The sequence below is a fragment of the Magnolia sinica genome, chromosome 18 (assembly GCF_029962835.1).
Source record: "Magnolia sinica isolate HGM2019 chromosome 18, MsV1, whole genome shotgun sequence".
In the NCBI taxonomy this organism is placed as follows: domain Eukaryota; kingdom Viridiplantae; phylum Streptophyta; class Magnoliopsida; order Magnoliales; family Magnoliaceae; genus Magnolia; species Magnolia sinica.
The window spans coordinates 44393720-44408959 of NC_080590.1; the positions used below are offsets into that span (position 1 = coordinate 44393720).

The 15240-nt window shown below is 38.7% G+C and overlaps 1 protein-coding gene across 1 annotated transcript; it reads right to left on the reverse strand.

Moving 5' to 3' along the window:
- Positions 1-254: 254 nt before the first annotated feature.
- On the reverse strand, positions 255-926 carry LOC131232378 (uncharacterized). The gene has a single exon (XM_058228605.1). It carries the CDS (start codon positions 924-926, stop codon positions 255-257), a length of 672 nt encoding a protein of 223 aa, XP_058084588.1.
- Positions 927-15240: the final 14314 nt, after the last annotated feature.

A 15240-nucleotide genomic window follows, 5' to 3' on the forward strand; every position in this document is an offset into this window, starting at 1 on the left:
TACCTCGACTGCTGGTACTTTTAAGGTCTAACCTGTGGCGATGGCTGCTGAGGTGGTCTCTGGTATACCGATGAAGGTCTTTGCTGTGGTGGCCTCGGGTACGAATGTAGCGACCTCTATGGATATGGCTGAGGTGGTCTTGAGGATGGCTGTGAGGCGGAAGGATGTAGTGGAGGTCGCTGTGACATAGATGATGATGCCTGTTACTGGGGAGGCCTGAAAGACTGATGTGAAGGTCCTGACCTTTGTGGATATTAAGTGCACTGTGGTCTGGAACAAAAACGAGAAGTGTGACCCTCGAGTCCACAATTATAGCAAAATCCCAAAAATCGTGGTGCAGGAAGTGCTGTCGTCGGTCTGGCCATCGATGTCGATGTTATTCTCCCTCTCTTAGCTACATCTTGCTGGGCTGGAGATATATATGTAGCAGTTCTAGCACCACTCTTTACGTCCTTCCTCTGATCACGATTCTTCCAATATTCGTTGATGTCTTTCTCCACTGATAAGACACACTTCAACACTTCAGCATAGGTCTTCTGTAAGAAAGGAGTTAATCGGCTACGAATAGAGGCTCTCAGACCTTCCTCAAATTTTTGTGCCTTACAGGTTTCATCGGACACCAAAAAAGTTATAAATCGCGATAGCTCCGTGAACTTAGCATCATACTGGTGCACTGTCAAATCACCCTGCTCCAATTTCATGAATTCTCTTGCCTTTTGATTTTTCACATACAAAGGAAAGTATTTATTGTCAAACTTCTTACAAAATTGGGCCCAGGTCCAGGCTTCAACTCTCAGGTTCATCCTAACGATCGAGTCCCACCAATGATCCGCCTCCCCTTCTAGCATGTAAATAGCCAATTCTACTTTCTGGTATTCATCACACTTCATAGCCGTTAATATCTTATCAATTTGTTTCTTCCACATCTCGACCTTAGATAGGTCAGGCCCACCCTTAAATACAGGCAGCCTCTATCTTTTGAACCTTTCTAATAAAGTTCATATCCCTTCATTAACTATGTGAACGATTTGATTTTGACCTTGCACTTAAGTTTGTCTTATCTGATAGCTTACAGGAGCCGTAAGATCTCCTATGGCCCTAATAATTCCACCCATAAGTGACCCATTTTCAGTGGTATCGGGACCAGGAGCTCCTGATGTTAGGGGTGAACACGGGTCGGTTCGGTCAGGTTTTGAGGTGAAACCAGAACCGAACCGTTCCTAACGGTTCTGCAACTATTGGAATAGGAACCGGACCGTTAGCACCTTAGAACCGAACTAGAACCGGACCGTGAAGAACGGTTCGGTCCCGGATCGGATCCACGGTTCTGGGCTTTCTTCCCTCCCATTCTCCATTCTCTCTCCTCCTTCAAAATATCCATCTTTCCCTCTCTTTTTCTCTGATTTAGAAAATAGAGATCTTCCTCATCTACAGAGAAATCAGGTAATCTTCGCTTCTTATATTCAATTCATCGCGATTCTTTAGAATTAGAAGAACGTGTCCCGTTCCGATCTCCATTTTCATTTCGATGTTCTTTCCCTCAATTGGGACCGTCTCGATTCAAAGATGATTTTCTGAATCACCCGTCGTTGGATCTTTTCTCATGATTTCAGCGGTTTTGTTTTGGATTTTCTGTTGAATTCCGTTCGGTGCTTTTTTTTGTGTGTCGTTTCGTAATTGGAATGTGGTGGATGATTCTCATATGGGGAGCGGTGGTGGCATTTGGATTAAGATTAGATGAGAAAGTGAAAATTTTTCTTTCTTGCATTTTGTTACGATTGGATCATGACATTGTTTTTCAACCAACGATATTGGCATGTGATATTCTTTTCCCCTTTTCTTCATGATTTTAAATTTCATTTTACGATGGAGGGTGATTACATTCAATGGCCGGTGTTTGGGACCGGGATGGCGAGAGAGAGAGGGGGGGGGGGGGACTGAGGGAGGGCAGAGGGAGTGTGGCGAGAGAGAGAGAGCAGAGGGCAAGGAGTGCGGTGAGAGAGAGGGCAGGGCGTTAAAGGACTTAGGCAACTTAGGTTGTTTTTTTCTTATTTTAAACTACATCGGATCGACGGTTTGGATCCACGATTCCTGTCATGGATCAGTTTCTACGGTTCAGATCAACGGTTCGGTTCGGTTCTATAGGACCCTAAACCAGAACCGATTCGTAATTAACGGTTCAGAAAATTTGGGAACCGGAACCGGACCGTTAGCACCCTAGAACCAGACCAAACCGGACTGATCCAATGGTTTCGGTTCGGTTACACGGTTAGATGTGCACCCTTACCTGATATGGCTCTGACATCAATGTTTTGATCCGCCACAATCTACGATTAATTAAACATGTAAGCTTAGTGTGTGACAACCAAGGTAGGTTGTAATAACTAAATTGAATTCTAAGTATCATTAATGGAGTGCATACTATTTAAGGTCTCTAGGAGCATGAAAAATTTATTAGATTGTAAGATATATTTGATGATCTAAAATACTAATACATGAAGATTAAGAGAATTCAGGCAGTGACATGTATCAAGGTTGTAGTGCAGAAAATTTAGATTCTTAGGATACTATTCCCGCTAATTTTTCTGATACTTATAAGCATCAGATTGATTTAAATTTTTTTATGAGGATACATATATGAGTCTACTATAATTCTATAAAATTTCAGCATAATACAAGGTCTACAAGAAATTCTAAAATTCGAATAATTAGGTTGTTTAGAAACAAATGATTTCTAACTAGTATACACATAACTTAATATTGGTAAAGGATAAACCTAGATTTACATTTTTAAATTATTTTTTTTACTGAAACTACACTTGTTAATTTACGACTGGGATTTAGAATCAACTTAAAAGGAGTTTTAATTAATTAGTTATGACTTTTGTAAGTTAAGTGATTTCTACTTATTATTATTGTCCAATTTACCGTAGTATGCAAAAAAATTCTAAAAATTCCTTAGGGTCCATATTTTAATTATTAATTTAATGTCAAGTCTAAATAAGATTATATATGATGTCAACATAATGCAATGGTTCCCAAGTTTATATTTCTATTTTTCCTATCAAAAAAGTAAAGAGATTTAGGTTTGGGTCACTAATTTGAAAGACGGCCCTAGGTCTACAATTTTTAATCAAACCTGACTTTGATACCAACTTGTCACGCCTCGAAATTTGGGTACCCGAATAAGGTCTTCGGGACCCGAATCCCAAGGTTTGTGAGTTATAATATAATGATATTTATTACAATCCACGTGATTCAATCAAATTCAATAAATATTCAACGACATCTAAAAGAAAATACAGCTGAAATGTTTATTAAATTCAACTCTCTTGATAGTTTTCCTATAACGCCTCGTCACTGTGGCCACACGTGGGCGGGCGCACATGTGGGAGGGCCCTAAGATGGCTGGCAGGCTACTATGTGGCTGGCAGGCTGCTGTGCACATAGTGAAGGTGAAACTTTATCCCACATCGGAAGTGTCGTCTGAAGTAATGGTATTTATATGTGGAGTTGTCACCCTATGCTGCGTGAGGCCTTTTGGGGGAGTTCCCCAAGAACAAAACCGTGGGGGCTGTGCCCAGAGCGGACAATATCATACAGTGTGGGCGTGGGCTGTTACAAATGGTATCAGAGCCGAGGACGACTCTGCCCTCGGTGGGGGATATTGTGACGCCCCGTCACTATGGCCACATGTGGGCGGGCACACGTGGGCAGGCCCCAAGATGGTTGGCAGGCTACCGTGTGGCTAGCAGGCTACTGTGCACACAATGAAGGTGAAACTTTGTCCCTCATCGGAAGTGTCGTCTGAAGTAATGGTAGTTATATGTGGAGTTGTCACCCTATACTGCATGAGGCCTTTTGGGGGAGTTCCCCAAGAACAAAACTGTGAGGGCTGTGCCCAGAGCGGACAATATCATACAGTGTGGGCGTGGGTTGTTACATTTCCCTTTCTATATCGAAATTTGAACATAAACTAAACCTAAATAACAAAAAACTGTATTGAATTAAAACTAAACCTAATTTTCTAGAAAATAAAACTAATAGTAGAGGCCCGCCTGCTTGTAGTATTCTACCTCTGCACCTGTGCATTTTTTTAGTAGGATAAGCATAATAGCCTAGTGGGGTCATTTCTTACCCAAAATTTAACATGTTCAGATAATATCAATTTTATAACAATGAAGGAAAATAAAATACAAATAATGAATTTAAGCAACAGAATTGTGAAAATGCGATGCATGTGATATTTCGTTGAATACTCATAACATTTATATCATTTCTTACAACATCGTACCCATGTGGATGGTCACGTTGCATTAATGCCCATGCACTAGTACCTCTTGGTGATTGACCCATTTATACATTAGCTGGTCAGACTACTGCTCTAGTTCTACCTCTGACGTATGTCCGCGCACACAATTGTACTCATACGCCGTTCACAAAGGAGACTCCAAAGGATCCAGTGGGTTCTAGGGTCTTTCACCTAAGGCATATAATTTTCCTACTTGATGGCTTTAGGGTCTCTCACCTAAGGGACACGATTGCCCTACTTGCTAGCTTTAGGGTCTTTCACCCAGGGACACGACCGCCCTACTTGCTGATACAATTATATTTTTTTTACAATTAAATAATCAATAGAGAAGCATGAATAACATGAACAATTCTAAAATCAACAAAAATAAATAAATAAATATTTAATAAATCAAATTTCTACACTATAATGCAGGTTCCATACGAGGTGCAAAAATTCGATGTTATTAAAATTTAGTTTCTGAAATTTGTTAAAATATCAAGTTGTTTTCTGTAATAGTGTTGGAAAATTTTCAAGAACTCCTAAAAATGCTGGAATACTTTTGTCTCAAAATTTGAAATTTGAAATTATTTACTTATTTGCAATGTAAGTAAATTATTTTATTCAAAATTCAAATTCCTATTTATTAATTTATAAAAGTTTAGTTGTACCTTATATTTAAATTATTATTATCATTATTATTTTATTTTTATAACTTAAAATAAGTTTAAATTAGAATAATAATTAGAAGTTTGAATTAATATCATATTAAAATTCGACTTAATTAATTTAAGAAATCATACAAGTTAAGAGTTCATAATGCTTACCAAATAACTAAAATTTTGAATTATAATTAATTATTTTTAAAGCCTTCAAAGTCACGTTAAATTTAGATTTACATTAATTTAATTATTACAACAAATAATAATAATAATAATAATAATAATAATAATTTTTAATTCTCAATTAGTATAATTAATATTAATTCTCAAACTCTAAAAAAATTAAAATTTTAATTTAACTGCTTGTTAACAATTTAATTGTAACCACTTTACTTTAAATTAAACTAATAAATTATTTTAATATTTGAAATTTCACTTGATTTATATTAATTTAATTAAATTAATTATTACTTATGAAATTAAATACATATATTAAAAAAGGCTTAAAATTTACAAATTAATTTAAGTTATTAATTCTATTTTTTTTACTAAAAATAATTCTGAGTTAAATTCAACAATTCTGATATAAAATAATAAAATCTATCTGCACATACTATATTACATCTGACTTAAAAAAATTCATCACTTAATTTGAACATATTATATTTTTAATAATTGACCTTTATATAAATGAATTTTAAAATTTAGGAATAACTCATTTTAATTTTAATATTAACAAATATTTTTATATATAGAATTTATAAATTAAAATATAAACATAGATAAATTGTTTATTTTATTCTGTAAATTTATTATATTATATATATATATATATATAACATCATGTATAAATGAATTTGATAATTCTATTTCTAAGAAAATTATTTCAATATTAAATATCAAAAATATATAAAATAGAAATTCATAAATGAGTAGGATTCCCTACATTATAATCAATTGACAATAATATTCCTATCAAAATTTTGGAATAAATAAGCATAATAATTAACTGAAAATGATAAACTTCAAGATAAGATCACCTACCTTAAAAGTATGATGATCCGGCCCCGCTCTAATCTCTCTCCTTCTTGATCTACAGAGCTCTCTCTCTCTCTCTCTCTCTCTCTCCCTCTCTCTCTTGATCTACCGGGTTCTCTCTCTCATTTTCTCCCTTTTCGATATAATTCAATCTTTGTTTATATCTTTCCTTCCTTTTTAATGGATGTGAAGAATGAGGCGGAAGAGTGGGGAATGTGGGCAGTTTCGTATCGTGGGAAGGTTCAGTGCCTATTACCATACGAAAAGGAAGGAAGAATGGAGAAGGTGGGTTAGGCCGTGGAGACGTGCGGAAGATAAATTTTTTATTTTTTTAGATATGGTGGGTCCTACTAACGATGATATAAATTTACTCCCTCCATCATCTCGGCCTGGCCATGAGAGGATATAAGGTCAAAAATGAGGCTGATCCAAAACTTACGTGGGCCACACACAAGCAAACAGTGGGGTTAGTTCCCACAAAAAAATGGGTTGTTACAAAGCCTCTATTTATAGATAAGGATTTGTGTAGTTCAGTTGCCCTGAGAATCAGTTTGGCTGACTGAACTTCAAAGATTATGTTCCAACGGAACTCGGATATCGCGAGATAAAATTTTTCAAAACTTTGGCTGGCTTAAGCCCAACACCAGGTTCGGCTGGCCGCGCAGGAGGTTCGGCTGGTCTAACTGGTCAAAAATCTGATTTTGTTCCATTGCTGGAAACTTGATCGAACCCACCTTGGGCTGGCTGAACCTACCGTAAAAAGATCTTTTGAGATCTGTCTTTTTGAACGAATCTTGTAGGGTTGGTCCACATAGTTAGGCTAGCCAAACCAGACGTTGGGCTGTCCTAATGTAAGACCTGACCCGAGTTCTTGCGTGGGCATGTGTGTGTAGGTATGCATTTCATTTCTCATGGTCTCGCAGTCCTACCGGTTGAATCCCGGCGACCTGCGACCTTTGGGTAGCGTTTGCGGTCATCCTTGAGTCCGGTCATGTTCACCCGACTTGAATCGGCCCGAGACCTATGCCATCTCGTTCGTATCGTCGTTGTGGTTCCAACAACGCGTCTTGTGCGTTCATCCAACTTATAGATCAAAAGTTGTGAACATTTCATCATGTGGCCCACTTTTTATACAAAAGCATATGGACCACTCTCATGGCACAAGTTCCCATGCACACCACCCACACACACTACAATTTCTATGGAATAAATACTACCCATTCTAAACACTACCCATACCTAACCTATCTAGCAAACATTGTTTGTATCACCATGGGTCATGATTTCTTTCTCTAACCAAGGAGGGAGAGCAATGATGACTCTCCTACAACCCTCCCTTCCTCTCTCTCTCCTCCTTCATTCTCTCATTTTCTCTTCCATAGTGGAATGTCCAGCCCTCCCTCTCCCAATTTCTAACAACTTCTCCTTCCTTTCTACCTCCATCTAGCCACCACCAACTTATCTTGATCATTGAACCTTAAGGCTTGGAGCTTGGAGTACTTAGTGTTGGTGGTAGCTTGAAGATTCAAGGTAAGTGTTTTCCATAAATGCTAACCTCCATTCCTACTCTTATTTCTTTTATTTCTTCATGTACGGAACAAGTGGGACCAACCAATCTATGGTGGGGATCCCATCTAACCCTTTGGATGTGCCTATTGGCCATCCATTATGCATGTGTTAATCCATGATGGGGCCATTCTCCATGGACCCCATCATGATGTGTTTCATGATCTCAGCCCTCCTTAGTTCATCTAGACCTTTGTTTTATGGTGGGGATGCCATCCCCATCTCAGATTTTTACTATGGAGGTCCATGCATGCATAGATCCATAGTTGAGCAATTGCATGGTTGAATCTTCTTTGTACATAAGGGATTTTTAGTGGCAAAACCCCTCTTATTTTCTCTATCTCTTTTATTCCTTCTCCCTAAATAATTGTTGGTCATGGTAGCCCACCTGATGTGCAAGGCACATCCAACTGTCCATCCTTGTTGGGACGTCCATATGTCCCATTTTCTGGACATGAGATCCACCTTACTATCCATTCACACATGCAAGGTTTGGATCATTCGGGAGTATGTCCCAGATATGTGTGGCTCATCTAAGTGGCCACACCTTGATGTGCATAAAGATTATTTTGTTGGAACTTTAATTGTGGACTGCACTAGGTAGCTATATACCTTGCTGTCCAGATTTTTTTTTTAGGGCCATGTTGCTAATTGTTTAGGCCCATGTGTTGCTTTGTTTTGAAGAAGATAAGGGTGGGTTATTGGTATGTGGACCCCACCTTGATACATGCTGAAAACTTATCCCATGCAACCCTTTTTGGGACGTCCAGGGGCTGGGCCTAAGGGCCTGGACGGTCCAATATATGGGACCGTCCAGCCATGTTGGTGGAAGAGGGAAAGACCCCAGTGTGATCTGATTTTGGGAAGGTGGACAACTGATGTGGACCCTACCTTGTTGTACAGTAATGGAGGCACCCTTCCCTCCCTTTTTCCCTTGATTTGATGAGCATAGGCCCACTCCTTGGGTGATCCAAAAGGGGACAGCAATCTGTAATTGTTTCGCAACATTGCTGTCCATAAATTGTATGAATTATTAAAAATACTTCCACTATCCAAAAAGTGTAAAATTTTGCAGAGAGGTGGCCCACTCATGATAGGACCCACCTACAAAATCTTGGAGCCAATGGACTCCTGTACTCACCATGGTGGTGGCTGGACCAGCCCACTATAATATGGTGTCCAGATCAGTCCGATTTTCAGGATAAATTGAATTATTTAAATCAATTAAAATATTTATAGATGCCTCAAAGTTTTAAAATTTTGTGAAAGTGTGGTAAAATCATGTTAGGACCCACCTACCAAATTTTAGGGCCAATGGACGCCTGTGCACATCGTGGCCAGGGCCGGACTAGCCCACCACATTGGGACGTCCAGGTCTGTCCGATTTTCTGGATAGATTATATTGTTTAAATTAATTAAAATACTTTAGAATATATAAAAATTTTAAAATTTTGTGGGGCTGTGTCCCACATATGGAAGTATCACCTTACAAAATTTTAGACCCAACGAACATTTGAGTTATCCGTGGTACAGTCGGGAGTGGCCGCTAGGCAGGAACGTCTAGGCTGGGGTGTCCAGCCTGCTTCGTGGGCCCACCTTGATGTGTTGTATATCCCACCACCCATCCACGTGGGGTCATTAGGGGATTGATCATCCTTATTTTTTTGGTATTCAATTGGGGCCCATTGGGTGGATTTTTGGCCTAGATACCCCAGGCCCATAGGGCTACCTACACATGGGACATCCCTGCCTTAGGCTACTACTGGGCTTGCATTCCAACGGCCTGACCCATTTGATATATGTGTTGCATATCCTCTCTCACTGATGGGGCCCACAGTGATGTGTGTGGGCCATCAGGAATTAATTATACTAAGAAGTACTTCTATTGTTGAACTCCAACCAACCCAGAAATTTGGGTGGGCTGGAATTTGGCATTGAGCCCAATTATTGTTGCCTATAGATGTTCTTTTGGGGCAATATGACCCACTAGATTTGAGGAGGATTTAAGTCAGTATCTTAACATCTTAATTTTATATTTTTTTGGGCTTAATTAGTGCATGATTAAAGGCCCATCCCAAATGGGATTCTTCTTGGGCTAGTCTCTTAGTTAAGTATAAGCCTTATAGCCTTGGTTGGGCTGGAACTTTTGATAGGCCTATTGAACCCTTGGGTCATATATTTACCATGTCATTGTGATGGGTCTTATGGACCAAATACTCAAGAAGTTGGGCCCTTGTTTGCCCACTATAATAAATCCATACTTGGGCCGAGATGTGAGGCCCAACATATTTGTGTTAAAAATATAAGGATTTCCCATATGTTGGGATAATGGGCTGCCCATTAGGCCCACCACAATGAGTGAACCCATGACCCTTATGGTTGGGCCCTAACCTTGCTTAAAGTTTCACCAGGTTGCCTTTGTTTTGGACTTAGTGTATAGCCCACTAGGCCATGGATTGACTGTGCCTTGGACCTTTCTTTGTATACGTAGCAGGCTACCTTTTGGGACCCAGTTGAGGTTGAATGTCCTCCTTGGTGGCCCTAAGGTAGGCCCATAGAGGCCCTTATAGGTGTTTGAAGGCCAACCTTGGGCCTGGCTTGGACCGTTCCTCCTCAGGATTTTGACTCTCTTAGTTTGTGGGCCATCCCAAAGTACTGGGCTCCCACTAGAGGATTTTTCTTCTCCTTAGAATACCTGTCTATGTTCCTAAACCTTAACCCTCCTTAGGACAGAGGAACACATTCTACAGTTAGCACACTTACATCGTTGTGACCCATATGCGACATCTGTATGAATTGATTGTATTGTATGGTGGTCATTGAGGGATGAAGTTTCTCCCCTTGTGCACATTGAGTGCTTGAAACTTGTGCATGATCTATGTGTGCGACTCATGCATTGGCATCGCATTTCATGATGATACCGTCCTTGCTTCATTAGGGCCTTGCCTCCATAGGGACATTTGTGATGGCTATATGTGTAGACACCAGAAATATTACTTGAGTATACCGGGTGCATAGGATGCCCATGGGTGAAATTTTCAAAACTTCCATAGTACTAAGGATCCGCTCCAATACCATAACCGGGTAGAATATATGAGCGCACGAGGGCCTTATACCGTTAGGCCGTGACTCCTACTGTCGTGTAGTCGGTTGGATAGGGGTGTGGCCTTACCTGCCTGGTGTGAGGAGGCATTGTTAGGCTGAGTCTGACCAGCTCGTAAATGGGTCCGCTACCGGCAGGTCTTGCTGGTGATTGGATGTCCACAGGTGGGTAGTGAGGTCCCTTACGCTCATTTGACTATCCGAGGTCTGTAGAGCGGCAGTCATTCAGTAGTGTAATGGACCCCGGTGATTTCCTTATGATTGAAAATATACTTGACATATGGTTTGGTTATGAGCATAGACATTACTTGCATCGTATTAGCATTGGCTGTGTAAGCCCCTTCATGCATTGCTTTGGTATGGCTCCCAGTACTCATTGCATGGTATTCATGATAAGCCTTGGTAAGGATAGTGATATTCTTATTGGGCATGTTCTTTCCTCGTACTTTCTGCTATTCTGCTGTGCACCATTGACACACACTTTCACCACCCTCTAAGCTTTTATAAGCTTATGCACGATTGATGCGTGTAGGAGACTCTAGGCAGGCGTCATAGTAGCAGAGCATGGAGTAGAGTTGAGTAGTGAGGACTCCAGTGTTGCTGATTTCTCTCTCTTTTCTTATTACCTTATGTATGTTCTTTTGAACCTGATGTAAACTTGTAAAAGTTCAAATTCTTAGTGGATTTTGTGATGTGTGCCCTTTATTATTCTCAGATATACTTGTTGTGATCTTGGGTATGCTCATATTGGAAAATGATTATACTATTATGAAAATCCTTCTTGTACGATCTCAGGACTGGAACCTGCCTCAGGAGCCGAGAATGGGGTACTACGGAGGCTGTTATAGACAGAACTGGCTATTGGGTTCCTTGTGAGTCCGGTTACCGAGTCTGGGGCGTGACACCTAACTTGAGTGTATTTAACATGATATATGATTCTAAATATGCATGAGTGAAATACATCTAACCTATGGTCAAACTAGGTTTATACCACCTGTAGGTTGTCTCATACGAAGTGTTCTGAATTTCGAACCATGAATGATCTTGCTTTGAGATGTTGAGTCTTCTTTCTAAACGCTTGATCGAGTTGATAGCTTATCTTCAGTCGAGCTTGCGATTGTAACCAGACTATGAAATTTGACAAACTAAAATGTGCTTTAAGTATAAGCACTTATAGTCTAGGAGTTGTGATTCTCTTTCCACATTTGGAAACGGTTTTCTAGTTATTTTGGATTGTACACAAATAATACATTTATTAATAGGTTTTTTATACTTAGGGATTAGATTAAGATTAGACATGTTATCCATACTATGATAACTAATATGTCCTAATCTAGCATGCCAAACATCATGTGAATCGAGCATATAAACAGAAGAAGAATTTTCATTTATAATGTTGAATTTGAACATTCCATTGGATACATAGCCCTTCCCTACATATAGCCCATTTCTAGACATAATCAATTTATCGGATTCAAATAGGAGTCTGAATCAATACTTAGTCAGTAGACTAATTAATATAAGATTCTTCCTAATATCCGCTACATATAGCACATCGTTTAGAGTAAGGACTTTTCTGAAAGTTAGATTAAGACGTACATTCCCTTTTCCTACAACCCTGGATGTAGATGCATTCCCCATATATAGTTCTTGATTATCCCCCACCATTTCATAGGAATTGAACATGTTATAATTTTTACAAACTTATCTAATAGCACTAGATATACTCAGTATTCAACATCCTCATTTACCATATTAACTTTCGAGACGACAGCTGCTAGATTCATGTCTTCCGTCATATTAACTTGCTGTTTATTTTCTTATATTTTATTTTTGTATTTTCGACAGTCTTTCTTAAAGTGACCAGGGATTTTACAAAAGAAGCATGGACCCTTCTTGAATGTGTTCTTTTTGAACCCTTGGTTATTAGGGTTTGAGCTTATCATCTTTTTTGAAAGGTGACTTCTTTGATTCCCGATTCACACTATTCTCAACTACATTAGTGTTACGTAGGGCCTCTTATTGTTCTTCCTTTTTTATCATAGAATCTAGATTCTTCTTCTATTCGAAGAAACATTAGAAGGTCCTCTAAGGAAGTTTTCTCTTTTTTCTGTTTCAATGATTTTTCAGTATCCTTCCATTTAGGTGGAAGTTTATCAATAATAGTATATACTTGGAAGGATTCATCGAGATTAGTACCATCGATAATAATCTGTTGGATGATGACCTATAACTTATATACTTGATCAAGGACATGTTTTTCATTCAACATTTTGAATTCTAAAAATTGACTTAAAATGAATTTTTTGTTGCCTTCGTCCTTTGATGTGTATTTGGTGAGCAGCACCTGCCACAAATCCTTAGCAGTCTTCTTTTGACAGTAAATAGCGTATAACAAGTCAGAAAGAGCATTGAAGATATGACCTTTGCATAGGTAGTTGTTATGCTCCTAATTTTATCTCTTTTGAATTTGTTCTAACGTATCATTGTCAGATGGTGGTGAAGGAGGATCTTGAGTGAGCACATGATCCAACTTGAGTGATGTAAGGAAGAGATGGACCCTTGATTGCCATCAAAGAAAATTTGAGCCGTCGAATGGTGTAATTCGAATAAAGTCAGGATGACCCATAGAAGAGACCATAATATCGTCTTAAAATTATTATGATTGAGACAGAAAGGTAGAAAATTAATCACTTAAAGATAGGCTTAAGGAACGTTACGTTGTCGCTATCTTTAAGGCAATATTCGCACCTTACCGATGATTAAACCAATTCGCAAGAGTGCCACAACAAATCTGCCTCGAGGATACAATAAGCCTCTTCTCCAAGACCAGAGAAATGTAGGTTTCGACATGCAAAACTGAAAAACTGCACCCCGAACACACTTTTACAGCGTACACCATTGACTTCTGTGCTGTTACAATTTACCCTGTTAAAACTGTTTGCAATTTACTGCCTAAAAAACTGTTTGCAATTTACTGTCTGAAAAACTGTTTGCAGTTTAGCGCCTAAAAACTGTAACTTTCCAAAACCCATCCAAAAATGAAAATGGAGAAGAAGAAGAAGATGGAGAGGAGATTGTTGGAATTGTGATTTCAGATTGACCCAATGATGGGTTTATATAAAATCACAAGAGATGCTTAAGACTCTTCTCATGAAAAGACATCTTCTTCTATTGTGTTTTTTCAACAATGACATCCCTCCATTTCAAATCTAAGTGATGCTCCTTTATCAAGAGGCATCACCATTCACAAATGAATAGTCACCAACAATCACCAAAAGCCACAACCCTTTTCCCAATTTCTTTTATAAATTAAAATTTATTTTCTTCTTATTTTGAAAAAACCTAACATGGCAATGTGGTGGGCTCTGACTATGGGCCCATCTTGATGTATGTGACTACATCCATGCAATACATTTGTATTGAAAACTTTCTCATGAATTACAAAAGCTTTCAATCAAGATGATATTTACATGATATCTTTCTATAGGTATCCGTGGCTTTATTAATAAGTAGGATGGAAAATAAACATTGCCGTAGACTCCGTGAAGTTTTTAATGGTAGGGATTTAATCATGACTGTTTTCTGTTACGTGGTTCACCAAAGTTTTGGGCATACTTCATTTTTGGTATCATGACTTGAAATGATCTTTGAAAATGGTTGAACGGTGTGGATTACATGGAATAACTTTTAAACATTGTCCAACTAAATTCCATCTGCAACGTAAGGATGATATCTAGTCTTAGGATCAGTGTCTTTGTCGGAAGCAAATTGGCTGATGTACCACACTCCAGCTATATAGCTAGTGTAGATATCTGTCATGTGAAGACGAGCGCCTACGCTCCTCGAGCTCCGAGTTGTACGAACGGTTCAAATGAGATCAAAGTTACATGGCCCTACAATGATGTATTTATTATATCCGCGCAGTTCATCCATTTTTTGAGATCATTTTATAGCATTATAAAAAAATGAATCATATCCAAAGCTCAAATGGACCACACCAAAAATAGCAGCGATGATAATGATTTTCACCGTTAAAAAATTCGTAAGTCCCACTATAACATTTATTTTCCATCCAATCTATTAATAAGGTCATAAATACATGGATGAAGAGGAAAAACAAATTTAATATTGATCCAAAAACTTTTGTGACCCCAAAAGAGTTTCAATGGTAGACATTCAATCCCCCACTGCTTTTTGCAGTGTGGTCCAATCGATCCTTACATCTGTCTTATTTTTCGGCTCAAGCTTTAAGACGAGCTCGCCAAATGGATGGACGGTTTGGATATAACACATAACTCATGATGGGACCCGCAGAACTTGTTGACATCAATACACCAGCTACATATAGCTGGTGTGGGTACGTGTCATGTGAAGAAGAGCATTGATGCTCCTCGAGCTCCTCGTTGCACAGACTGTCCAAAGGAGATCAAAGTAACATGGCCCCACAATGATGTATTTATTATATCTACAACGTCATCCATTTTCGGAGATCATTTTAGAGCATGAGCTCAAAAATGAGTCATATCCAAGGCTTAAATGGACCACACCACAAATAGAAGTTGGAAAACATTCTTAGGA